Here is a 27846-nt window from a genome sequence, read left to right as displayed (position 1 = left end):
GAACTTCCCGACCTCAAACCTTGTGGGCGGGACTAAGTTCGGAATGGCACCCAGGCTAGGCCTTTCATACCACAATGCTGCCAATACGCAATTATACAGTAGCTGTAAGTTAGAAACACGTTCAGCAGTCGTCTAGAACACGTCAGACAAATTGATATACATTGGAGATAAGTTCTTGATAAGTTACGCATATGTTACTCATAGGTTTTGGATAAGCTGGACGCCACGACTTATGAGTAACTTACATTTAACATTTGTAAACGATCAGATAACTTACTTGTAACTTATGGCCCATATATGCTGGCATACGTATGTTGACGTGACAGCGTGTTTTAGCGTGTTCATAACTTATCCAACGTATGCCTGTGTTTTTGCCAGATTTTTCGTATGTTAAGCATGCACTGGGCTTTTAGATAGAAACCTTTAACCAATGTGTATGGATTGATTTAATGTCTCTTGAGATGTCATGTGGTGTGATTTGGCGCTATAGAAAAAAAATGTTTTAACAAAAAAAAAGGTTTTGAGAAGACCTATGCTGTTTTCTCAGATTTGTTTCATTTTCAATTTCTTTTTTCCAAATTGCTGTTTTTCAGATTGTGTTTACAAATTAGATATTTTTTTTTATTGCTTTTTAACAGATTATATTTTCTTCACTTCTGGGGGTTATCCTTCCTCTGAAGTGAAGATGCATTTCTATTGGTCTGCATGGATGTTAGAAACAGCATTTTTATTGGTCAATATCAAGCGTTTCTATTGGGCTTCGAAGGGATCTGTAAAACACACAAAAAATCAATTTCTAAAACTCGATCTAAAAGAAAAAAATGGTTAAAAAAAAAAGAGAAAATATGAAAAAAAAATTTCAAATAAAATCTGAGAAAACAGTGAAAATACTCACATTTCCATTTACAGAATTTGTGCTTTTTGTAACAAAATTGGAACAAAATTCACTCCATCAATAGTCATGTTAACATAAATGTTCTGAATGGTTCGGGCCAGGATTTAAATTATTATCCTCTATCTCCAGAGCGTTGGAAATTTGGCTTTCCAAGACTTCCACCAAAGAACCCTTTCGTCCTCCTCTACCTTCACAGCCAGGATGATGTGCTTCATAGCGGCAGGAGTGGTGCTCATTTTGGGGATTCCACCCGTGCTGATCGGCGCCGTCGCAGCTTCAACAGGTAAACCAAAATCAGTGGTTAGAACTCCCTGCTTTGATTTCTGTAAGAACCCTGATAAAGGCTGGTCTCCTGTTAGACTGGAACATGACGTCGTATGGATCGCCGTCTCCATACGAGCGAGGAGAGTCAGCTATGGTGTTGCCCATCGTCCTTCTACATCTGACCCCTACGGCTGTGTTCGTGGTGGGAATGGGAGCCATTGCTGGTGCTGCCATGTCCTCCACGGACTCCTGTCTGCTGGCTGCAACCTCCATCTTTACCACCAACATCTACAAGATGATCAGAAATCAGGTAGAAAGAGAGGACGTACTAATGGGAGTACTAATGCGTAACCCAGATAATCAATTACAGTTTGCTTTCATACTTAGGTTTCGGATAGGGAGCTGCAGTGGGTGATCCGCATCACCATCCTGGTTGTTGGAATTGGAGGAACGTCCCTCACCTATGTGGACAGCAGAGTTCTGGCCTTTTGGATCCTGAGTTCCGACTTGACCTACACCATAATGCTCCCCCAGCTCATCTGCGTCCTCTTCATCAAGGTTTCTAACAGTTATGGCGCAATGGCTGGCTACATTATAGCCTTTGTTATGAGGGTTCTATGCGGGGAACCTGTCTTCAGTTTGCCTGCCATTCTTCGCTTCCCAGATGGGACGTTTGAGGATGGCGTTTATATACAGCGCTGGCCCTTTAAGACCATCTGCATGCTGACGTCTCTGGTCACAATTGTTACGATTTCATATGTCACCGCCTTGTTGTTCAACAAGGGGATCCTTCCTGAGAGTATGGATGTGTTCAAAGTGAAGGCTTGGGGAGTCCTTTCACCACCAGAGGAAGCTCCAGAGTATGAAGATGACAATGAAAAGGTCTCTTCTGAACCAATGCTCGATTCCAAATGCTAAATAACTCTTTGTCTGTTTCTGCTGATGTCATGAATGAAACTGTGATGTAATGATTTTGATGCATTTTTTTTTATATCCAAAGTATGCTGTGTAAATAAAGCTGAAGTTTAAATGCAATGTGCTTTCATTCAAATATTTATGCCACTTTTTCACATTGAAAGTAGTTGAATGATTAAAATTCCTTTAGGGACAACTTTGTTATTTTTGTCAGCACTAATGTCTTTTATTTTTAAGGTGGACTGACAGGAAATGGCGTGAAATGAGAGGTGGAAGACATCTCAAAGGTCCTGAGACCAAAAGGCTTGAACTCAGGTGTGTTGCATTGCAGACTGAGGCCTCCAGGATCCGTCCCATTCTGACTCTTAAACAATCTTTACGCAGATGATTTGTTCCCGTTTACAGAAGCCTCTGGAAGAAACTTTTCAGATTAAAAGATCCTAATTTTGTATTTCAAGTGCAATACTTACATGGGTCAGGCAAAGCGTGCTAATTTTGTGAGGCGCTGCCATCATTGTTTCCTTAAACGTCTTAGATTCTGATCCCATATTTATGTAGATGATTTATTACAATTTTCTATATGATCATCTGCAAAAAACTTTTCAAAATAAAAGAACTTCTAGAGACTTTACATTTTAAGTTAAATAGTCAGAGGTTTTACATGGATCAGGCATAGCATTGCGGAGCTCATTTTCTATAGGTTGCATTAAAAACAGCCCTAGATTATTGAGGCATGGACTCAAAAGATCCCTTAAAGTACACATTAGTGTCTGTAACCCAGATCAGCAGCAGATCCTTTACTGCCCACTTTGGACCAGACTTCTTTGGTCCTCTAGCTCATTAATGTCCAACTCCAACCTTTGACTAAAACTAGTAAAATAAAACTAACACAGGCTCATAATATGTTTTACTCATTCAAAAACATTGAAACTACTTTGTAGCTAGAAGTTTAATCTTACAATGTATTCCACTGGTTAATGGAGATCCACAGCAAATGTGCCCTTTTTGTCGGAAAAAAAATGTTCAACCACGCCATAAATTATATTTTATTTATATATTTGGAGGAATTTTCAGGGTTTGATCAAATAGGACAGAAATATGCAACATTTAACAAGACACAACAGTTCAACAAGTTTTTGATGCCCTCGGTGACTGGTATGTTTGGAATATACTGCCTCATGATGGCAAAAAGTGTCATAACAGCCAAAATTTGACATTATGGGTGTGAAATGAATCAAGTCTCAGTAAATAGAGGCTGAACTGTGTCTTAGGCAGCCATGATTACAGGTTACAAAACCGGCAAACAGAGAAAGCAGCAAATGAATCACATTCACAGTGCATAGGTGTGAAATATGGCACAAAACGACTCGAACCGCGTCCAGAAACGTTTCCCTTTTAAGGCATGAAATGAGCGAAGAGGTGTCTACTGCTGGATTTATCACAGTTAAGAGTCTTTGACATCACAAAGACACGAACATCAAGACAACTGATATATTTCAGAGACGCTACACTGATTGGTGACGAACGCAATATGAAGAGACACACAGCAGCGGCAGAAACAAGCAAAACACAGACAATCAACAAATCCTCAAGGTTTCATTCATCTTTTTGCATTTTCCATTACTTTATTCCTATTAGAACACAATCAATGGGTAATAAACTCTGAATAAATCAATCTAAAGGGGCAGTGAGTTGATTAAATATTGCTTTCCTCTGAAAAATGGGCCAACTGTGAAGGTTTCACATAATCTGTTGGCTTCGATGGCTTCAAATGTTGATTTTTATAACTGAATGTGCAAAACAGATAAATATGAAGACATTTTTACTCCTAATGTACAAAGTCTTAAACACTTAAGCTTATGTGAGTTCATGACAATTAATTAGAAAAGACTAAATCTTTATTCTCTTTTAAATGGCTTTAAGAGACACACTTCCACATTGCACTCTATAATAATAAGATAGTAAAATGTTTAAAATATATTTAAAGTTTTAATAGGAAACCTGGAGGGTGGGTTAGAGGATCCAGCTATGGAGTGAGTTTCATTCCATTATTATTGAAAAGAATATGTTTTTTTAAATAGAAATCAAACTTTGAAAAAGTAATTTTTTCTCGTTTCTTTTTCAAACTTTATGTTTTCTACAGACTTTATTTTAACAAATCTTAATATTTTATTTCTCTTCACCTTCAAAGGGGGTGGGAGTGAGGAGCTTAGATGCATTTCTATTGGTCGTTAGCGACAACATATTTATTGAAGAAGAGGAAATGTTTGTCTCGGGCTCGTAGTAATGAGAATGTGATCTGTAAAATTTGAAAAGAATGCAATTTGTAAAACTTTATCTCAAAAAATAAATAATTATGAAGTCATAAAATCTGATTTAAGAAAATTGAAAAACTAAAATATGAGAAAGTTTTTTTGTTTTTGTTTAGAAGATTAAAATTAATTAAATTAAACGCAATCATTTGTGGATTGCGTTTAATTTACTTCCAATAAAAAAAGTGTTTTTTGCAACAATAATGGAACAAAATTTACTCCATACATTCTGTGATTAACTACACATTTTTCTGCATGACATCAAAAAGTGTAATAAAAGAGGAAGGGATGTTTATGGTTTATGTAAACCATAAATGTTTATGTTTATTTAGATATTACAGGTCTCTGTTTTAAAAGTGCTAATTTAGTAGTTTTAATATTAAATAATGATATAAATATGACTGAAAATATTCTAAAAAATAAATCTCTGAGTTTGTGAAGGAAATAAATGTAATATTAAGATTTTTAATTAGTTAAATCTACGGTGGAGTTGACAGCTGATATACATTCATCCCCGACTTTAGTCTTTTTAAACTCTGATTGTCACGTGAGGAAATATTCCCATTCCTCTCACACGTGGGACTCATCCAGGTCCAGGTCAACGGGGGAGAGAGGGAGAGGAAACCGACGAGGGGAGCGTCGGGGCGACTTGGGCGAAAGCAAAGGGGCAAGGAGCGGGTTCTCGGTGCCTTCGTCCTCGCTGAGCCGTTGCAGGGCATCGCCACGGGGCAGCAGCGCCGTCGTGTCCTCGTCCCCGGGGCTCTCTCTGATGCTGGGCGGCAGAGGCGGCGGTGGAGGGGGGCCTGGGGAGGGGGCCGCACTCAGCACTGGGAGCGGAGGGGGGAGAGGGGAAGAGGTGCGAGATAGAGGGAGAGGGGAGCAGGTACGGGAGGGGGGCGTGGGGGTGGAAGGTCGGGAGAAGGAGGGGGGAGGGGAGAGGCTGCTGCGGAGCCCCCACTGTTCCCTCCTCTCCTTGCTGCTCATGGCTGAAGGGACCTGAAGGGGTGAATAAAACAGCATCCTGTTATCAGCACAGAGCAAAACTGCTGATTACCTCCTACTAACTCACTGGGTCCACCTAGTGGGGACGCAGGGTAAATGCAAGGGGATCCGCAAAGAATTATTTGAATCTATGAACACATAAATATACATCTTATAGTAAATAAACACCTAAACAAATGACAAAATACACCAAAAGATATGTTTTTTGTGCTTTTTATTTATTTGACAAAATATAATAAAAGATAAATATAATACTAAATTTAACTTTAAAATTAAAATAAAGAAGTAGAATTTAATTTGTGGTGAAATTGTTTAGATGATTGATTTAAATTAATTGAAAATCTTTACAACTTAAAAAAAAAAGATGTAAAATAAAAGTGACATAATTCAAGTCCTATTTTAAAACTAATCAAAACAACAATTATAATAAATCAAATATTTAAATGAAAAAAAAATACAAATTTAGGAAAACGCTGTATTTTATTTTTAGAAAAGTATTTCTAGAAATTTTTCTTATTTATAAAATAAAGATATTTATTAAAAAAAAAATTAAGCTCAAGACACAAAACATCTCCATATTACAAATAATGTTGATAGAAGGATAAATTATTAAGGATAAAAAATCTTATTATACTTAATCAAAAAATCCAAAATGAAAAAAGTCAAACTTTAGAAAATGAAAACAAAACAAGAAAAGTAATCCTCACTAACATTAAAAATATATAAACGTCACTATGACAAAATTTCTTTTAAACACTTAAGGTCAAAGTTACAATGTTTTTATTAAAATGACACAAAAAAAGAATAGAATAGTCTAGAATAGTGTAGAATAAACATATAAACTTTACTGTAAAAAAAAAATACAAATAAGAATAGAAATAAATTTAAAACTTTTCAAACATAGATGAACTTTTAGAGGTGAGTAGCATTCAGATTTACTCAGTAACCTTTCGTTGAACATTTACTTTTAGAAATCGTTTTATTGCACCCTCCTTTCTACTTTATTTTAAATTCCTATGAATACATTTTTTTTAATCAATTTCTTGAGTACTTTGAGTAGGCTTACTGAGTGAAGAAAACTGACATTTGAACCTCAAATCCACCAAATAAAGTGATAGTTTAAGTTCAGCTAAAATCCGTATTTTTTTTAATATTCATGCTTTGTTGCCTTAGCCTTACTGCTAAGCCCTTAGCTTTACCGCTAAGCCCTTAGCTTGGTTAATAAACATGCAATAATATCGATCTTTCACTTCTTAGTATCGATTTAAAAAAAAATGGTTAAATAAAACATTGATGGGAAAATGGGCTACCTCTGCACCACCACTCTGGCAGAAAGCGCTGTGGAGCCCTTTAACTGTGCGTGCAGCACCAAATCTGTATTTGAGGCAGTCACAGTGGAAGGAGACCCCAAACAACATGGATAATAATACCTAATCAATATTTTCTGATGAAAATATACAGCACTTGCTGTTTTATCGCATCATTTGATTTTGATGGCTGGGGGAAATATGGCAATATATAGTGATACTGCAATATCGTGATAATATCGTATCGTGACCCAAGTATCGCGACATGTATCGAATCGCAACACTCATGCCAATACTCACCTCTAATCCATAATAGTAATGACAATCTGACAGGCTAGGTAAAGAAGTGAACACAAAAAGCGAGGATGTCTGTGTTTAAAGCAGTTTAGCTTTAAATTTTGTTTACCTCGGACTAAAACGTTTTGTTTATTTCATCACGCATGAATAAACTAGCCTACTTGACTTTTGGTATGCTTTTCTACTAAGGTTGTCTGTTTACCTTCAACTACAACCTTTTGTTTATCATATGATGCATAAATAAAGTAGCCAAGTAGACTTCCTGTATCTTATTCTCTTAAATTTGTGCCGACTCCACAGTTATAGAGCATTCGTATTGACTATGAGTATGCTGATCTGATAGAACACTGGCATACAGAGCAGAAGGAAGAGGCGGGTGAGCTCAGGTACGCCCGCTAGTGGCTGGGAGGAGTTAAACTCATACCCTTCCATGTTACATCAAGCATAATATCTAGAAATATGTACTATATGTATGTCAAAAATTATTAGACAACATTTAATCTTCCTTTGGAATCATTAGAATATTTTTTAATTAGTATTTAATCTGCCTGTATCAAAATGCTCATTATTTTAATCGCGTTTATTCCATTTGCAGGATTATAACAGATCGATGTTATCAAACCTTGATTTTATTGCCTTGTTGTAAATGTGTCAAACAGTGGAAGCTTTCAAGAAAACTTAAATTAGCGATCAAATGTGAGAAAAAAATCTATTGTTTACTATTAGAGTTTATTTTTTATGTTTAATTGCTTTCCCTGACCATAAACCCATTTCTAATGCATAACTTTGGATCTTATTGGTCAAAATTGGCCTTTTTTAAATTTTTTTTTATTTTTATTGAAGCATCCTACCTGTGTGTTTGCAGGCCCATGCAGATCAGCTTTGATGGTAGCCGTGGTAACAGAGGGCACTTCCAGTGTGGGGGACTTTGATGGTGCTGGGCTTGACTTCCTGCTTTCACCTGGAGGTTCTGCAGTACTGGGAGACGCCTGCTGGCCTTGAGTCTCCGTAAAGGTCACAGACCTCTTCTGGTCTCCATGTGCTGTAAACACACACACACACACTGGGTTAAAATCGATTTAAAAAAATCAGAATCAGCAGCAAGCTTCTCGCTAACACATCAGCATCACCAAATTTCGTGGAGGTTCAGTGGAAGGACAGGGGGTGGGAAGTAGGGTACTGGGTGGGGAAGCAAGACAGACATGCAGAGCGTCCTATTGGGTGAGGTTGCAGATAAAGAAAAAAAAAGGGGGGAGGCAGGGAAGGGGGCGGGCTATTGCAGGGTGGAGGGTTAACGATTGTGTCTCACCTTCACAGTCCAATAAAGTTTCTTTATATCGAAACATAAAAGCATGAGACAGAACAAAGTGACAAGAGTCAGTCTGGTGGCAAGTGGTAGAACATACAGCTCTGGGACAAAGACAGAGGTTCAGACGGGGGGGGAGTGGGGGGGTAGGGTTGGGTGCTGGGGCTCTATACAGGATGTTCAAATGGGAGGTTTGAGAAGAGAGTTTGGGTGACTCGGACCGATCCGCCCTGTCTTTGTCGTGTCATCTATGCACAGAGAAACACAGAGAGCGCGGCGTTACCCAGAGGTTTGTTTTTAGGCTGGATGCTCCTTCGAGTCGTGGAGAGGCGAGCTCCAGAACGACCTCGCGGCTCAGTCTTTGGAATGGACAGCAGTGGGCGCCGCAGCTGTAAAACACCAATGACAAATGTGTTTATTGTCACTGTACTCAATCCTTTTAGATCATTGCCCGGAGGACACCATAACTTCTAGAAACATGAATCTGTTATAATCTGTTTGTGAAATATTTTTCTATGCTGGTTGGTTGTCCAACACGAAAAGATAGAAAACTTCAAATTGATCAACTCCAGCATCCGTCACAGATGTTGCCTTGCTGTAATCACCATAATCCTTCCTGCCGCACTGCTAGTAGGGTTTCCGTGACATCGCTTTGCATTACAGCGCTTTTATAACGCACCTCTTGATAGGAATTACATGTTCATCAATCACTCCAGTTGCTAGAATTGACCTTAGACATTAGACGTTTAAGCTAACTTTTTTAGTTTATCCTTTCCAGGCAGATGTTGCAAATTTGCAACAGCTAAATACCACTTAGCTAATTACTTCACATCCATATTTTAAGAGCTTTTGTTACTCAGAAGTACGACAGAAGGACTTAGTTGTGCATTTGCAACAAACAGTTTCTCTCAGATGGTACTGCTGACTCACTTTCAACATGGCTGAGTCATTGGTGTCACTGAAACAGATTTTCTAAGCATCAATTTCATGTAAGTATCACTACCAATTTCCATTATTTTGAAATCAATACTACATAAGATGAATCATGAATGTTTATAGATATGACACATGCCAATTAGTAGATTTGATCTCCTCTGGGTTTTTCACCAGAGGCATCTCGATTTCAATGTTGTGGATTCGCAACGTGTACCCAAACAGGTACCAATGGATGCTACATGCTTTATCAACAAGTTTGCCTATATTTTGAGTTTAACAGTAACGGCCTTCTCAAGAGGTTTTGAGATGTCGGTGGAGAAAAAGTTTATGAACAAGTTTTCTCTAATTTTGTGTGAAAATTTTTTTTCCCGCATTTTGTTTTGTTAATTTTTTGTTTGTGATATTCAAATAAAGTTAACGTTCATATCAGATTCAGTCTTCAGTGTTAATTTACCATTCTGGGCCACTTTTGCAAATCTGCAATTTCCCAGAATTCATTGCATGTGAAGGTCTCACTCAAGAAAAAGTCTGAATTGTATATTACTGCCCCATATAATAATTTTCTCAAAATATCAGATTTTTCCTGCAACTACAACTTAATTTGAGCCTGAGAGGGTTAATTTAAAAATCCTGATTTGAGCAGAAATCATAGAGGTCTACGTCACATCATTGTTCCCTGATTGCAGAAAGGATTCGTTAGTGGTGGCGCAGCGTGGTTAAAGTAGGTGCTTCCTTGCTTTTGTTCATGACCTCATTTTACATAAGGGGAGGGGCTGTTACTCAAACAGCAGAGGTTATGATCATTATCCATCATGATTACTCAGATAATGGTTAATAAAAGTAAAATAAATGAAATGAGCTTGCTTTCAATACTTATTTCCCCTAATGAATTAAACTGTCTTTCAATGCGTAGTAACATTTTATTTGAGATGATAAGCTTGTATGGCGAATTGTAACATTGTTTTTCCCCAAAAGTTATTTTTTAAAGTTGAATGAAAGTTGCCATTAGTTGTCTAAAGAAAAAATTGGGCCCAATACTTACAATTTTACCTGATATTTACATCCGATTTTGATCTTCCTATTATGTCGAGTAACCATCGTTATGGCCCAATCCCAAACTGCTAACGACTGACACTTAAACATCAAGTCTCACTCGCAATAAAGTCACACTAGCAGCTGTGGAAGGAGCCTTCATTAAAGGTGGGGGGGGGGGTATAAGCGAGAATGGGATGGCCTCTTCCCTTCAACAGAAAAAGAAAGGAGTCGTTGCTAAGGCAACACAGTAAGGACCCATGTAGCTGTGTGGCGCATGGTGACATAAAATATAACATTTGCCTCTTTCTTAAAACAAATGTATACGGTCAAATAAAACTATTTCAAAGTGGAACATACCTTTGGAATTAATTACGTTTTTTTCTTATACCTAACTTTTGATTTTTCGTCAGTGTGATGAAGATGCAGCAAACAGCTACTGCTGAATTCCACTCGCCCTACCCACTACATGGTTTGGGACAGTACTTAATGTGGCGCACCCTCCGCGGAAACGCGCAAACTGAGGGATAGCGATTAGGGGCCGGTTTGGGACGAAATCTGTTTCACTATCCTTTGAGCCTGCAATATAAATTAGTATACGAAAGCTAGCTTCTATGACTACTCTTATATAACCAAAATTGAGTGCTAGTGTTAGGATTCCAGTTTGTGGGGTTTGTTTATTTTCTTTGGCAGTTCCACTGTGCACCCACTAGATGGTGCTATTGTCCTCTGCTGGTCTGGAGGGGTTCCTGTTCTTCTCAGCTCACACCTGCAGCCTATTGGGTCATTATTTCCTGAGGAGTATTTAAGGAGCAGACTGTCTTCACGTCCTCGCCAGAGTGTTTGCCAGTATTGGGTACTCTAGCCCCTCTGAGTTTACAGAGTCAACCGTGAGTCCTAGTTTCTTCTGAGCTCTTTCAGCGCTTACGCTCAAGTCTTGGAAGGGAAACACTCGTCACACTGAGAAAAGGAGACAGATCTCCTCATCTGCACGCCGAGCACTTCAGGAACCAAGTGTCAGGCAGTCTGCTCAGCTGCTCCTCAGGATCTCCATAGTCTGCCTGTCCGCCATCCAACGAACTAAACCGTCTACAGACCAAGCCTCCACAAATCTCACAAATCTCAGAAACCCTCCCCAACAACCACTGTGTGTCCAAGTTACCTTGTATTCAGACAATCGGCTAGATTTCGCATAGTCCTTGAACTCACCCCTCTGATCTCCTCCTAGAGCTCACCTGAGTTCACCTGACCGCAGGAATCGCCCCAAGCTGAAGAACTGTTTTTCCTATCTCTGCACAGTTATCTTTCAATAAACTGTTAAAACTTTCTCGGTCTCTGTGAGTGCTTCTGCATGTGGGTCAAATATATTCGACCCGCCATGACAGTTAGAAGAAATCAGTAAAAGTCTTTAGTTATTAAAACAAGGACAAAAAGCCCTGATATTTTAGTTAAAGTGTACCTCACCCTGAATTTTTAAGATAAACCCACTTGCTGACAAATTTTAGGTGTGCGGAGGCAGCTAGCTTAGCTTAGCCATACGAAGCTAAGACGTCAATAGATGTTTGGAGGATTTTCACAGCTATGGAAGTATATGTTTGAGTGAGTTGCTTTTATTTACCATAACATGTGGATATTTCAATGTATCCGCACGTACCGTTTAATCCAGTAACAGCATTTAACTGTAACCTTGGCAACATTGAGTCGGGTTTGCGATTAATTTGAGATAAACTAAAAACACCTTACAGATATAAACAGACATTAAAATAGCACTCCATGAATGTATGGGGGGATTTTGTTCCATTATTGATGCCAGCAAAAAAAAAAAAAAAAGACATTTTGAAAAATTAAATTTGAAAGAAAAAAAATAAAAAGCAGAAATTAAACTTTGAGAAACATTTTATTAAAAAAAATAAATAAGTAACTTACTTAGTAATTTATCACATTTTGTTATTTAAAATATATATATATATAAAAAAATAATTTTATTCATATTATCTTTTTACAAAATATATGTTTTATTTAGATTTTATATATTTACAAATTTGTTTTTTTTTTACATTTTAAACTGTTGGTTTCCAAAATTGTTTTATTAGTATATATTATAATTTTATTATTTTTTTTTAAATTTCTGGGTGACTCCAGATTGGGTTTTACTCATCACATTTTCTTCATTTCAAACCCAAAGCAAACAGTGTCCATACAGACCAATGGAAATGTGTTTTCACTCCTAACTCCAGAGGAAAGCCAATCCCCAGCAGCAAGGAGAAGGTAATCAGTAAACTACAATTTAAAAGAAAGGAAATTTGTAAAACTCAATCTGAACAATAGAAATTTGAAAAAATTTTTTTACTAAAATAATCAATTGTAAATACAAAAACGGTAAAAAATAAATAAATAAATAACAAAACAATATTTGTAAACATAAAATGTAAAAAAATAAATAAATATGACACTTATTTTGGAAAAACAAAATCTGAAAATTTAGTCTGGGAACTTTTTTTCTGATGGGAGCAGTTTTTCAAATTCATTTATGTATTGAATTTGTTTTTCAAATGTAGGCTTACAACAATAGTGGAACAATATCCACTCCATATAACCAAATGTATGCAATTTAAATCCAAAAAAACTTGGATTATGGGGTGAGTTACACTTTAAGTTAGTGAGTAATCACCTTAAAGTGCCTACTGTGATATTTATGGAACAATCAAAATCTCAAAATGTCTAAGAAATATTATATTTCATGGCAAAAAAAAAAACAAATTTTAAAACTTTTTGACAAAGATTGACAGATTTTTTGAGTTCAATTTTTACTGAACCAAGTCCAATGTGTTGACTTCCATACCTGTCTGAGTCCACGTTTTCTTCCTAACGGGGCCTGGAGTAGAAGGTTCTGTTGTCCAGGTTCACTTTGAACGCTTGCAACCCTGGTTCCAGTCAATCGGATCGTCGCATATGTATATGTCATTCACGCACACACGCACAAACAAATGTGGGAAACACACAAAAATACATCAGTGTGATTGACCCAAATAGACACCGCAGCACCATCAGTGCTCGCTCACCGAACCCACCTTTGATTACAACAAGATGCTGCTGCTAAACTACTCATCACAACACACACAGTATGCTACAGAACAACAAAATCACATGTGCAGAAAAATAAACAAGTGCTGCTATGCTTTAGACGCCAAATAACACAACAGGGGGGTAGTAGGGGCTGAAGCAGCAACACTTTTTTCATTATGTATTTCATATAATTCATTTAACATATCAGCAAGAAATTTTCCCATTTTCTTTTTTAAAAAGTTGCACAAAAAGGTACTAAAACTATTGTTATTGAGTTGTTGCCACCCCAGTTCCCCCTTTGCCCCTACAGATTGGTATCCCAAACAGGACGCCCAATTTGATCAGCAAGAAGCCTGAGAGACATGTAAACAGTATGAGACACCATGGCATTATGATGGCACATCGACTGGAAAAGACCCACAGCTGACAGGAGGATCAGGGCTCCTGGATCCCATTTGGGGGGGCCCTTTAGGTTTAGGGAGCGAGAGGGAAGGGGGCCTGGTTAGAATAGCACACCAGATGAGCTGAAAAGATGAGGGTCAGTGTGGAGTTTAAAAACAGGGGAGGGGAGGGGGAGAAACAAGAAACGCTGGACCCACATAGAAAGAAGAGACAGGTGAGTAGAGAAGTGGAGGGGGGGGTGAAGTGGGCCAAGGCGATTTGACTAGATGTGGATGAGTGATCGACGGCCAGCAGAGGAGGCTGTCCCAAAGCCATGCCCCCTCTCAGTGGCGGACGGATGCAAAGATTGCACCAATGGGACACACACAAAGATTGGGCCACTGTACCTAGAGAGGTTACCCTCCTGCAGAAGGCCCTGGGACTCATCTAGCACATTTGGTTCACTGTAAAAAGGGGGGAGGGAGGGGGGGAGAGTGGCAGTTTAGGGAGTGTACTTGAGATCCATCACCAACCCAGGGCCCCCTTTGTGTCTAGGATGTAAAGGTGGGGGGCGTTTTGCTCTGAAAAGAACCAAAGCTGGAGCAGGTGTTTAAATTATGGCCTGAATAGAAGTCAAGGAGCAGCTTCATTCTTTAAAAAACAATAAAAGGGTTAAAAAATTACAGATATATACACAGAAAAATATGACTGTGGTTGTGGGATATGGTTGGGTTATAATCCTGCATGTCAGAATCTACATTTCAAACACAAATAGCGTAAAACATATTTCTTTATTTTTTTTCCTATGATTCAACATCATACGTTTTTTACTACTGCCTATTAAAGGGATGTATAATAGTACGACGGAGTATTAGGGCCAGGCTAGAGATTTTTTTCTTCTATTTCGAGAATAAAGTCATAATATTACGAGAATAAAGTCGTAACATTACGAGAAAAAAGTCGCAACGAGAATAGTCAAAATTACGAGAATAAAGTCATAAAATTACAAGAATTGTCGTAATATTACGAGACTAAAGTCGTAATGTTAAGAGAAAAAATTCTTAAAATTATGAGAAACAAGTTGTATTTTATGACAACTCCAACAAGACGCACTTCTTCACTAAAATGAAGAATGTCGAGCATCGTGAGAAGTTATACTTTGGCTCTAGTTTGACAAATAAGGAAATCTTTTAACACACCAGCATCAAAATTGGGCAGAATGTGGTGGTGCTGGTCGGACAGAGCTCGAAGCTTTCTTTCTGAAACAAGTTGTTGTATATGATGACTTCATTCTCGTAATATTACAACTATATTCTCGTAATGTTTCGACTTTATTCTCATAATGTTATGACTTTATTCTCGTAATGTTATGACTTTATTTCATAATATTACGACTTTATTTCGTAAAAATTTGGACTTTATTCTCGTCATGTTACATTATTCTCGTAATGATACAACGTTATTCTTGTAATGTTATGGCTTCATTCTTGCAATATTACAACTTTTTTCTCGTAATGTTACGATTTGATTCTCAAAGTAAAAAATTTAAAAAAATATCTAACCTGGCCCTAGTACTCCATCGTTAAATAGTATACAAACAATCATAAGTAACGTAGAAAGGAAAAGAGAATGTTTTTTTTTTAACAATTACCTATTAGAGAGTGTCGTGTACGATTTGCATCTATTAGAGAATCAATGTAATCAGATAATTCCCTTTGGTGTTCCTCAGGGATCTACACTTATCCCCCTGCGATTTTAGATTTAAATAATACATCCAACACCTGTGTTCCTCCCTTCATGCCTTTTTAACTTTTTCAAAGTCTTAATGTAAATTATACATATATAAATATCTCAATGCCAATGTATTTTATTTGACACATAAACTCTATGTATACTCTAGCATCTACAATACTAGCAGTCCATTAGCATGCCGATGCAGATACATTGTTGAAAATATCTTAATATAATATCGAAATAAAAATCTTGAAATGTTTTATTAAACTATATTTGACAACGGAGGAAACAAGTGCGTTTTAAATTAAACAATAAAACACTTAAGTTAAGACCATATCAATGTTTTATAAAAATTACTTAAAACTTAAACAATTACCCGAATGCTTTGTGTAAGCTACGTAAATTTACTTAAAAGTGACAAAAATTGTAACTAAACCACACCCTATCGATCAGTTGCCTGATTGAAAATAGCATTGTTATGCTAAAAGAAAAATGCTATGTTAACATTGTGGAATCCCACAAGGATGTATTTTTGGACTCGAGTTGTTTCTGGTATGGATTTACAACCTAAAAGGCCAATATATAAAAGATGTATAGAAACCTTTAATAACAAATGAGGACGCTTCCTGTTCTTATCCTCAATTGCATTAAGTTAACCAATAAAAAAGAGAAAATGGCTACATTTCACACACTGAACATGTCTATAGTGTGTTTATTTGCTAGGATAATACCTTTGACTGGGCAGCATGGTGGTGCGGGGATTCTCAGGCTGCAAGGTTGCAGAGCCAGTAGCGTGGCTGGAGAAACGCCGCTGAGACATTACCCGCGGCAGGAAAGCCTCATGCTCGCTCACAACGCTGGGAATACTGATGGAGTCATCTACGGTACATTGGGACAGCAAGATGTCTGGTTTAAAAACTTGTAAGACAACAACAAATAATTCATAAGTAGGAGTGGTAATTTTTTGTCAAATTAATGTTAAAACACAAGTGATGATTGTTCCAGAAATAATCAAGGCCAAACATAAATCAAAAGCAGTTTCTCTGACTCTCTTCGTCGTCCTCGTCAGTGCGGCTGAGTGTATCCTGTGATGGTTGGCGCGATGGCTGGCTATCCTGCTCCCAAACTGTGCCGGTGCCCGTATTGGAGCGTGACATGGTGGCCAGACTGAGCCGGTACGCAGATGTAGAGGTCCCAACAGTGCTGATGGAGGTCTTTCCTTGGTACGCTTTTGGAATTGAGAACAAATACAAGTTAATTGACCAAATTGATAGGCTTTGAGTGAAGAGATGTATAACACCTTAACTATCTAACCAGAGCCACTGTGTACAGCCTCTTTGAGGATCTTGAGTTCATTGTTGAACTCTGCAAAGAGTGAGCTCTTGCAGAGAGGTCTTGGGATGAAGCGTCGCTCTAGCTGGTCAGCAATGTGGTGGCGCGCTGTAATCTCCTCCTGGGAGTCAGCTGGTTGGGTCAGCAACTACAAAACATGTCAAATATTGGCAACCAGTCAATGGAATACCCCAAAGAATGTCTTGTCTGTAAACATCTGAAGATTAACAGACATTAGCCAAAAACTGATGGATTGATGATGTTGCACAGTAAGACATGATATTAAATTTGGACACTGGGGATCTCCGAAAATCTAACCTCTACCCACTCTCTACAAAAACACACATCACAGAGACATATGCTAGCTATGAGATCCATTGACTGAAAACCAAACCTAAGTAAAGAAGGTAGGTAGTCCTTAACTTTAAATATTCCCCTCAGGGCAATCACAGAGGGTAAGAAACTGTTATCCAAACAGTTATTGAATTCTGATTGAGGAAAATCTTTTTATGATATTATTTTACCAATTATGATAAATTTACCTCTTGGATTTGTATTGTGAATTTGTTTGACCACATTATTTCAATTGCTCCATTTTAGCTGAAAAGCTAATTGGATGTTTGAGAGCTAATGTTTATGTTGAAGAGTTTGGAAAGAGGTCAAATTAGTTTAAAATTAATCTAAAGAAATTTTAATGTGTTCAAATCAATTTCTAATGCAAATCCAAAGAGGTAAAGAAAACATTATATGCTAGAATATAATTTCATTGAATGATTTGCCTAAATAGAAATCAATAACCCTCTGTCATTGTTCCTGAGGGAAAACTTTAGGGAAGGACCACCTACTTCATTAGCTAGGTCAAGAAACAATGGAGCTAGTAGCTAGCAGAAATGGAGGGACTTTGGCTACGTTTACACTTCAGCCTGAAGTGACCCAAATCTGATTTTTTTTTGGCCCATATGTGACCTGGATACGATCTTTTCATTTCAGTCTAAACAACACAAATCTGAGTTTTTCCGATGCGACCCAGGCCACTTGACTACATCAATCCGATACGAATCAGAGCTTTTCAAATGCGACCTGTGTCTGAACGGCCAGATCGCATTCATCCGACCTGAACGGCATTAAAACCTGACAAAGGTCACTATTCTGGGTCTTGCTATGAAGAAGCTGCAAGAAAAACAACAACCATGGCAGATGATGATGCGGAGAGCAGTATTTATGTTTAACCATCTTGAAAAGATTGAGGTTTTATGGTTGGGAAAGATCGCTAGATGCACTCCGGCAGTACCATCCATGTTTACTTCAGTAAACACAGCACACGCTGGCCTGTGACGTCATTGCATCCTCGACTGCGCATGTGGGACACTTTGGTTGTATGACTCCAGTGAACACATAAGATCACATACAAGTCGCATATATTTGGAAATGTGTACGGCAATGCAAAAATTTCATTTAATAAAAAAATCGGAATTAAGCATTAAGGCCTGCAGTGTGAACGTAGCCTAAATTTCACTACGGCTTTAAGCACTTTTGTGTTATGTGTTTCCTGATATGCTAATTACGTTTTATTGCAAACATATCACCAACAATTTCCTTTAAATTAAGTTTGTTTTAGCTTTATAAATAACAGCTCAAGACATGTAAGCATTTGGGAGCTTGTGATCACCATTAGCTGCTTCTTCTAAAGACTGATTTATACTCAGAAACCAGGTCCCTGATTGTGTGTCGTAGTGAATGCAAAATGCCCCTACCGTAAACACTCTGGTGCACCTCTCCAAAATTGTAGTTGACCGCAGAGAGTGCTGCAGACAGGAGGCCTCTGATTGGTCAAATCTACATCTGCTCTGCACTATGCGTATATCCTGTTTGGTACCTTACCTGCTTGTTTTGTTTTTATGACCGCCATTGTGGAAAAAGACTCGTGAAGATAGACCAGCAAGAAGAGCGAGGTGCGCGAGAATTCTGGGACTCTTTTTCCACCTGGATCCCCGCTCTTTTTGGCCCTCATGTCTCTCCATTGTCACACAAATTTGCCCGCAATTCCTCACCGCCTCGGCCGTATCTAGACCCACAGCTAGTTCCTGATTGTCCCTCTTGTGTTGTGGCGTGGAATAACATAGCTCAGACAGAGCTTCAAAATTCTGCATAAATCAAAAATATCTGCGACAAACACACTGCAACTCACTGCTGCAGGGAGTATAACCAGCCCTTAAGCTTGCTTTATACAACAGTAAACACGTGAAAGGATCCAGATTCATCCAAAACTCAAAATGTTCAGACCTGCAACATCTGTTGGATCTGCTTTGGAAAGGAGAGTTTCTAACTTTCAAGAAAGCTTAGGCCATACGGTGTTGGATTGGTCCAAGTCTCCTATTGACGATAAAGTGTTACAGTCTGTTTTGTTATTCTACAGGGTAAATGGAATCCTTATTCTACATTCAGAGCTAACTGACCATGTTGGGTGTGTGTTCACGGAACAACAAATAACAGTCCAAATGCTATATTTTTAAATAACATTAAGTTACAACAGCATTTGATTGCATTGTTGGGTGCTTACCTTACATTGTATGAAGGGTCTCAGGAGAACGAAAATAGGGATGCGGGTCCGCACAATGAAGTCGATGAAGTCCCAGAAAGCCAAACCTCCCACCTTCCTCAGAGCCATCTCTTTCACCTGCAGGCTCAGACGATACCACTGGTTTCCCAAAGAACGTTCGAAGCAAACCAGCACCACCTTCAGAGCTACAGGAAGTGGAGTCGGATAAGCCAAATAATTTAATTATAAACCCAAAAAAGGTTTTCATGATGTTGTCTTACCCAGATATGCCGCCTGGCTAGTGGACTCGGCTAATCCCTCTCTACGCAGATCCTTTCCCGTGTCTCCAGGCGTAGAGCAGTGAGCCGGCGAAGCGTCCAACATAAAGTTCTTGGTGCGGGAGGTGGAGATGATCCGAGGGGGTAGCAGGATGTTGATGACAGTCTGAAGGAGAAGGAAGATCTCTGGCTGCTCAAGGTGGGGGCTATCTGCAAAAGGAGGAAAAAAAGCAAAACCTATGCATTAGGATTATTTTACTATTCACGTATGTGCTTGTTAAACCCTAATATTACCTGCCTGTTATCTGTGAAGACTAATTCTCTTCCGAGCAAGAGAAAGAAATGGGAGCACAAGGACAGGGTGGATTATACTTCTGCAACCGTACACGTCAAATGTTGCTTGCGTCTGGTCGCAAACCAGTTTTGCTGGTATGCTTCTGCACCATCGGTCTGGAATTTTTTGGGACGCACAGTAGTTTTCCATCAAAGCACAAGGGGGAGCCTATTCGGGAACCCGCGAGAACTTCGGCGGATGGTCACGAGAAGTTCTTCGGCGGCGCCGGCGGGAGTGTTTATTTTCCAAAACAACATGTCTGAGGCATCGCACAAGTGGCTGTACTTCCGAACCTCCTCGATCAACCTTTCTTCGCGGTTATCCATTGCTTTTATTACTCCTCGGTTTTTAAAAATGGTGTGCCCCGGCTTTGAATCAAGAAGGACGACCACATAGACAGCCGGAAAGGCATACCAAGGACCAATCACAGCTGCTTTTTGTCTGCACACATCCGCTTGAGGTCTGCACGGGTTTGCGACGGTCTGACATATAGTCAGGATTATTTTGAGGTGCGCGACGATGGTTGCAGAGCCTCAGCACGGGGTGCATGGTCGCGCATATAGACAGATTTGACGGTTCCAGAGGCTATGCGTCAGAAGTATAAATTGGCCTTTAGTCTTAACAGAGAGCTCTGTCATTACGCATTTGAATTCAGACAACATTGTGTATTATTATGGCTGGATCCAGTGAAGTCTCCACATGTACAGACACGGACATCCCAAGTCTCCCGGAAGTTCTGTGAGTCTCTGTTTTGAGAATCTGTTTTGAGAAGCGTGCAGACAATACAATAATTCCCACACCATATGCGGATTAGAACTACTTCAAATGCGAAGTAGGCACAGCAAGAGAGAGGGGGGTGTGGGGAGGAGGTTGCTTGTGAAACCTGTGCGTATCTGTCCAAAGGGATGCTCTGTTCAACAGCCGTCCAGGCGACTGGGTGTCAAAAAGTGCGCTGATTGGATTAGTCAGAAAAATAAGCCAATAAGTTTTGGTTTCCTCTCTGACAGGCAGCTATGCATCCTGTGAAATAGCAGAGGTTGTTTTTGAAACTTTGAAACTTTGGATGTCTGCAAACATATCTATGATGAAATGATATGATGATGAGGCTGGGTGTGATACTGGAGTTGTATGAAATGCTTTAACTGTTAGTCGAGGCAGCTGCTGACTCTCTGGTCTGATTGAGATTACAATTCTGTAAAGCCTGTTGTCCTGTTTTCTACTCATTTAATACATAAACCTTATAAAGTGTTAAAGTGTTTGTTCCGAATGATCTCCTCTCAGGAAAGAATTGGGTAGAGAAAGCTTAAAGGTTTAAACACAGAGCTTTCCTTTATAAATTGGTGTTTCCAGCCTGACCTGAATGTGGAGAGCCACTGACGGACAAACCTTATAGCTGCAGCCGCATAAGCAGAGGTTAGGAGATTCCTTTTTTCCAAATATCTCCAGTGCTTTGGGGTTGGTTCTCTGGATTCAAGACACTCAACCCCCCACACAGTCCCTCAGTTGCTGCACAATGGCAGCCCACAGCTCCCAAAGCGGATAGGTTAAATGCAGACAGTTAATTTCGTTGCTTTCTACTTGTGACAGTGTAATGAAAATAAAGTTGAATTGTAATTCAATATTTAGTTACTTCATTTGATTCAAAGATACTCTAACACATTCTTCCAGTTGCCTTTTAGTTAACTCTTCATTGTGTAAAACACGTTTTTCTAAGTTTATTTTATTTGACCCTAAGTTATGTTTTGACTGCCAAGTAGAACATGGTACCTTATACTAGCTTAAAATACACTTTAACATAACATATGAGATACCACTACTTCTCCTCTAAACTTTGTATACAGTTAAACACAAATTAGCTAATATGTGTTATTATGCACAAAGTGTAGCTGTGTATCAAGTTAAATAGATTGTAACAGAGTTGAACGAATTATAACCTTTATTGGTGTTAGAATCATTAAAACAAACTAAACACTAAACACTAGATATGTATTATTTCATTATAAAATAATGAATGTACAATAAATTCATACTTAAAATTAAACTTGCAGCTTCCCCCTCCACACTGGAAAAATGATCTAAAAATAAGTAAAAATTTCTTAAATTGAGTGTATTTACCCTTAATTTGAGTAGATAAATGAGGTGGTTTGCCAGTGTAATTAATATATTTACTCTTAAAATAAGATAATTAGATAAAATGCACTTGAAATGAGACAATGCAAGTGTGTTTTCTTATTTTAAACGTAAATTGTCTTGTTCCATTGGCAAAATGTCACTTTCACCTCCTCAATCCAAGAACAAATGCACCTATTTTGAGAAAAAATTACTTATCTAGATTTTGATTTTTTTCAGTGCAGTCCTGTTATTCTATAAAAGGCTGCTTGTTGTAGTTTACCTCCTGAACAACATATACCCTATAATAACACCTAGAAATCTGGACAGAGGGGAATAGAAGTAAAACATGATTATTGATGAATGATCTCTATCTCTTCTTTTCTTTAATCTCTCTAATCTCAAACAATTATCCACTGGGGGGAGTGGATCAGCCTGGTGCAACATATACGGTACAATGAGATTGAGGTATTAATTAAAGAGGTCACAGACAACATGTTGACAAGAATCACTCCATAACAGAATGGTCAAATTAATATTTAGTTAAAACAAAAATAACCCAGTAGGAATGAAGTATTTTTACTCTTTCAAAATAAAAGTAGTGTCACCCTATATCATTAACTAATGCCATGTCATAGTGGCAACCTATAGGCTGATAAATTACCAAAGGGCCTCAAGAACATTTAAGTATTTGAAAATTAACGGTAATATGTCAGAATAAAAGGTGGTAATTGACCAAAATATTGTACAGTGTTGAAGGTAACTGAGGGAGTCATTTAAAAAGTGCAATTTTATCAATAATGCATGTATTTTTCTTTTATTTCTTTTATTTAGGTCAAACTAGACTGGTATTTTTTTTATTTAGCAGAAATAACTTGATGTTAATGGGTTTTGTTGTTTTTAGATGTATTTTATACTGTGGCTGAGAAGTGCAAAACACATTTACAATTCAAAAACACATTAACAAATAAAAAAACAAAATAACATTTAAAGGAAACAAAATTATATTTTATGAAACAAATGTATTTTTGAAAAAAAAGTTAAAATTTTCAAAAACACATTTACAATTCAGAAACACATTAACAAATAAAAATCAAAATAACATTTGAAGAAACAAAATTATATTTTATGAAACAAATGTATTTTTGAAAAAAAAGTTAAAATTTTCAAAAACACATTTACAATTCAAAAACACATTTACAATTCAAAAACACATTAACAAATAAAAAGCAAAATAACATTTGAAGAAACAAAATTATATTTTATGAAACAAATGTATTTTTGAAACAAAAGTTAAAATTTTAGCAAACAAATTTACATTTTAGGAAACAAAAATCAGTTTTGTCTTTGCACTTGTACAAGTGTTTCCTAACCGTCAATTTTTTTTATGTAAATTTGTTTCCCTATAATGTATTTTTTTTTTCTCTAAAATGAAACTTTCTCTCACCTAAAATCTAACTTATTTAAAATGTGAATTTGTTTCCTAAAATGTAAATTTGTTTGCTAAAATGTAAATTTGTTGTTAAAAATTGTAACTTTTTTTCAAAAATACATTTGTTTCATAAAATATAATTTTGTTTCTTCAAATGTTATTTTGTTTTTTATTTGTTAATGTGTTTTTGAATTGTAAATGTGTTTTGCACTTCTCAGCCACCGTAATTTTAAGATTAAATATGTCAGTGAGGAGATGTTTATTTGGATAGACACCACATAGAAATGTTGAAAATTGATATTTTTTTCATATATTTGGGTTTTATTTTGCATGGAAATATGGATATTCCGATTCCTCGTTCTTAAATAAATTACATTTTTGTGGTTTACTTTATGTGAAAATCTTTGAGGCGAGCCGGTTGGGTGTGTGGTGAGTTGGGTTCGGGGAGCAACCCTGAAGCACTTTGGCTGTATTGTTGGTTCTGAAGTGAGTTTTTTGCACCTTTAAAGGCGGAGAGAATACACAGAGAACTAATTTCAAGAGCAGATTATGCAAAAAAAAAACAAACAAACAAAAAAAAAAAAAACTCTGGTTTCACCCTGAAACTGGAGAGAAAAAGTTTGATTGAGAGAGGCGCGTTATTCTTACCTTTACTTCCAGAGCCCACAGTCAGAACAAAAGGAATAAGCAGATTAAGCAGCATCCCCTCTCGCCTCTCCTGATTGGTGAATGGCGAGATCACATGACTGAGAGGGAAGTCGTCCTTTAAGGCCTGAGAGGCAGCGAAAAGGAATCTAGTAAATTAAACATTTCTGAAGGTTAAGCTGGATTTCTAATAAGCCTGTCGTACCTGAATCTGAAGAGCGACAAGCCGGACAACGGCTGTGCTGAAAGGAAGGGGAGGAGAGAGGTATGGGCTGAGGTGGAGGAGGGGGAGTCCATCTGCTACACTGGAGGGACCAACCACACCCATCACCTGGTGACGAAAGGTAACCAGTAGTTATTTACATCAGATGTGATTACATCAAGGTTTTCTATGAGCATTTTGAAGTATCACATCTGACTATCTTAATGGAAACAGAATAATTATGGTGTAAATTTTGCTCCATTATTGTTTAAAGCATAAAAACATGTTTTGCAAATAGAAAAAAAAAAATTAAAAGTTACTCTCGAAAAAAGGTTTCAAGAGTAACTCTCTTATTTCTTTTTAAATTTTTTGCATATGATGTTCTCAGGATTTTTTTCTTTTACAAATTTCATGTACATGGAGCATTTGGCATAAACTAAAATGATTTCAATCTACACAAGTATTTAATTCATAAGACTAAATCTGAAAAATTAACATAAAAAAACAAAATATGTAAAAACAATATGAATAAAGATATAGGTTGGAAAAAAATTGCATTAAAAATATGAAGAAAAATTTATTTGAAAATGAAAAAAAGCAAAACCTTTTCATAAGTTAAATTGATCACTTCTTAACTGCACTTTTTTTTTATTTCCGTTTTAAAAAATGTGTTTTTTGCTTATAAAGATAAAAAACAAAATTCACTCCTTAGAAATCTAAAAAAAAGTCACTAAAAAGTTTTGAATTTTCAAAAAATAGTGAATAAATTAATGAAATGGAATTAAAGGAAATAGAAATACTCTTTTAAAGAGGTGAATTTACTAATAATGTCCTTCATTGTACATTTTTGTTGCTTTTTTGCCACATGAATAATTCCTTAATTACAACAAATAACACCTCATTTATAAATTATAATTCATAACACACATTAAATTGTACATTAAAGAAGAAAAGCATAAAAAAAACCTTTAACGTTTTTTCTTTAAGATGAGTATATTGATAAATAAACAATACAAGACACAATACATTGTGGCACACCTCAAGGGTGTATTCTTGGATCCTTGTGAATTCAAGAATTAAATTCAGAGAAAATATGACAAAAAAGACATAAATAATCAAACAGAAAAGAAACATACACTCTTATTAATTGTTAGCCAATTAGCAAACAAGCACAAATAGTCCCCCCCCCCTCCCCCTGTTTTTTAAAATCTGTTACAGTAATGTTAATATTGCAAATAAACTCAACCCAATTACCCACTATTGCTTAATTTCCGCTTCATCAGGATCAGGGTGAAGAATCTGAGTGTAAACCAACAATCTGAATTTCTAATTTTAGACAAAGTTAAGTGGCAGAGATTCACCAGAGTGAGGATTAGATGGAAAATGATAAGTGTAGTATTTGAGGACAAGAACTTGTCGCCTCCTCAGCTCTTTCCCGCACTCAGCTACTATTAATTTGTTTTGGTACATTTCAGCTACCATAGGATCAAATCGATAGATGTAACACATATCCTACTTATCTTTAAACCAATTCATGATTATGTTAAATCCTATATTATTTCCCTAGAAAAATACAATGTTATAATATGTTACTTTTATTGTTTTTTTATTACTTTTGTAACCCGTTCTTTGTTTTGTTGAGATTATTTTACAGTTTTAGCAAATTAAGGACAAAGAAATCCTCCAGAACAGTTTACTTGTTTTATTTGCATACCAGGTTGACGCAGACGTTAATCAGAGAGCGAAGGTGTGGGAGGAAGGAGATGATTGGCTGGCGCTGCAGCGTCAGACAGATTCCCTCGATCAGATTGCTGGCCGCCTCCCATTCCACTTGTCTCCTGGAAAACCAGGCGGTTTAACCGAATAACAAAAAAAAAAGGAAGGAAAAAAAAGAACCATTAAAGCCCCACAATGTTTAATTTTGAAATTTACAATAAAAATCTCTTATTTGATCACTTACCGCTGCATAACTCCACATATTCTTTTTAATTTAGTTCAAAACAACATGTGTGGACAACGACATCAAAATTAAACTACAAAAACAGCAACAGCTCCGAACGTCTCAGATCAGTGTTCCCTCTGAGCTCCTCCTTTATCATATAAGCTCTTTTCTTTTCTTTTTTCTTCAAGGTATCTTCAGTAAGCAGAGCCTTAACAAACCACAAGAGGCCAGAAAATGTAATACATGGAGCATTTTTAACCACTTTTTTTAAGTCAACCTCCTTGTATCTTTGTTTTATATTGATCTTTATTCAAAGTACAGTTTTCATCTTTTAAATAATTTCAAATATCTGTGAAATTTCACATAAACATGAAGAATTCTGCAACCAGTCTTGCGTCATTGACAGCATAATGCTGCCATCGCTATGCTTTTCTGTTGGTTACATACTATTAAACATCCTCCCCTCCACTTGTTGTCACTGTCTATTCGCTGGTGCTTTGGGGGGATATCTTTCTAGGTTAATGGGAAAGACTAGAAAGTGACACTAGTGTTGTAGAATTCAACTACATGAAGGCTAACGGCTGTTAGCAAATGAAAACATCTATATCCTGTTGCCGTGGTGATTATATGCGGCAAAGAAGAGATGTATGTTTGGAGACCAAAACACTTTGTTGGCCAGGAAATAGTCGGTCACCATTGACAAAGCGGAGACTGGAGCCGCAATGAGTAGCCTACAGCGCTAATTATGAAAAAAAAAGATACGCGTCAAAGCTGCGTTTAAATGAATATAAACACTGCTGTTTAAATAACATGCAGTTCACTAAGGCTGGCAGAGGGTGTTAAAGCATAAAAACAGGTAAAAAAAGAGATTGAATTTAGAATAAAACCATTTCAAAGAGGGCCTTCCATTTTGGAATTAATCATGCTTTTTTAATATACTAACTTGTAATTTTCTGTCAGTGTGATGAAGATGTAGCAAACCAGCAGAATTTACATTTGGCGGAACGTGTTTCTTTCGCCATTAGGGTTTCCCAAATAGGGCGTGGGCGTCGTGACGTAATTACTTTACGTGGCCGCCATGTTGATGGACTCCTTTACCGCTACTCAGACTACTGTCTACGACTACCGCGTACTGTGCTCACTCTCAGCCGTGTTTTAATTTGATTCATTTCACCTTAACGTGATTTCTACCATGGTAAACCTATTGGCGTGAAATTATGCTCTCACAACAACCACGCTGTTATCTTAAAAAAGGACATCACGCAAAGGTTGGGATCTTTTAACGGGAAAATAATAAAAACGGCAGCGGGAAAAGGCTCAAATACGTGAGAAACCCAGAGGGTTTAGGGAGGATTGGCAGTTAACATTACACATAGCAGCTAGTTAACAGTACATTACATACGTGAGTGGTTGTTAGCACTAGCGGTTAGCGGTTACTAAACTAGCAGGTTCCAGAGCCCGTCTGATCACAGCTTACCTTCGTACGGATTACTGTGTTCCCACTGTTTGCTGAACTGCACATGAGACTCCAAGGACTTGTAGCTTCGGAACTGTTTTGAAGTATAGGCGCTCATACCACAAACAAG

At 37.4% G+C, this 27846-nt stretch overlaps 2 protein-coding genes across 2 annotated transcripts in view; one reads left to right on the top strand and one right to left on the bottom strand.

The window, feature by feature from the left end:
* The window catches only part of LOC107093613 (high affinity choline transporter 1-like), a 7048-nt gene extending 4889 nt beyond the window's left edge, over positions 1–2159 (top strand). The window contains exons 6-8 of the mRNA XM_015388790.1: positions 1025–1178; positions 1255–1469; positions 1547–2159. Of these exons, the coding sequence (XP_015244276.1) occupies positions 1025–1178; positions 1255–1469; positions 1547–2077 (900 nt within the window). The 3' untranslated portion in view covers positions 2078–2159. The remainder of the gene's footprint in view (positions 1–1024; positions 1179–1254; positions 1470–1546) is intronic.
* Positions 2160–4740: 2581 nt separating this feature from the next.
* Positions 4741–27846, bottom strand: part of unc80 (unc-80 homolog, NALCN activator) — an 88546-nt gene continuing 65440 nt past the window's right edge. Inside the window, exons 52-64 of the mRNA XM_015388797.1 lie at positions 26033–26156; positions 24322–24447; positions 24120–24243; positions 19600–19806; positions 19340–19524; positions 16762–16927; positions 16496–16675; positions 16179–16326; positions 14121–14177; positions 13109–13190; positions 8582–8687; positions 7844–8034; positions 4741–5382 (exon numbers count right to left, since the gene is read on the bottom strand). Coding sequence (XP_015244283.1) covers positions 4957–5382; positions 7844–8034; positions 8582–8687; positions 13109–13190; positions 14121–14177; positions 16179–16326; positions 16496–16675; positions 16762–16927; positions 19340–19524; positions 19600–19806; positions 24120–24243; positions 24322–24447; positions 26033–26156 — 2122 coding nt within the window. The 3' untranslated portion in view covers positions 4741–4956. The remainder of the gene's footprint in view (positions 5383–7843; positions 8035–8581; positions 8688–13108; positions 13191–14120; positions 14178–16178; positions 16327–16495; positions 16676–16761; positions 16928–19339; positions 19525–19599; positions 19807–24119; positions 24244–24321; positions 24448–26032; positions 26157–27846) is intronic.

The sequence above is a fragment of the Cyprinodon variegatus genome, unplaced genomic scaffold (genome assembly GCF_000732505.1).
Source record: "Cyprinodon variegatus isolate N-32 unplaced genomic scaffold, C_variegatus-1.0 Scaffold435, whole genome shotgun sequence".
Lineage (NCBI taxonomy): Eukaryota > Metazoa > Chordata > Actinopteri > Cyprinodontiformes > Cyprinodontidae > Cyprinodon > Cyprinodon variegatus.
The sequence above is the reverse complement of the archived record's forward strand: the minus strand, read 5'-3'. Positions and strand labels throughout refer to the sequence as shown.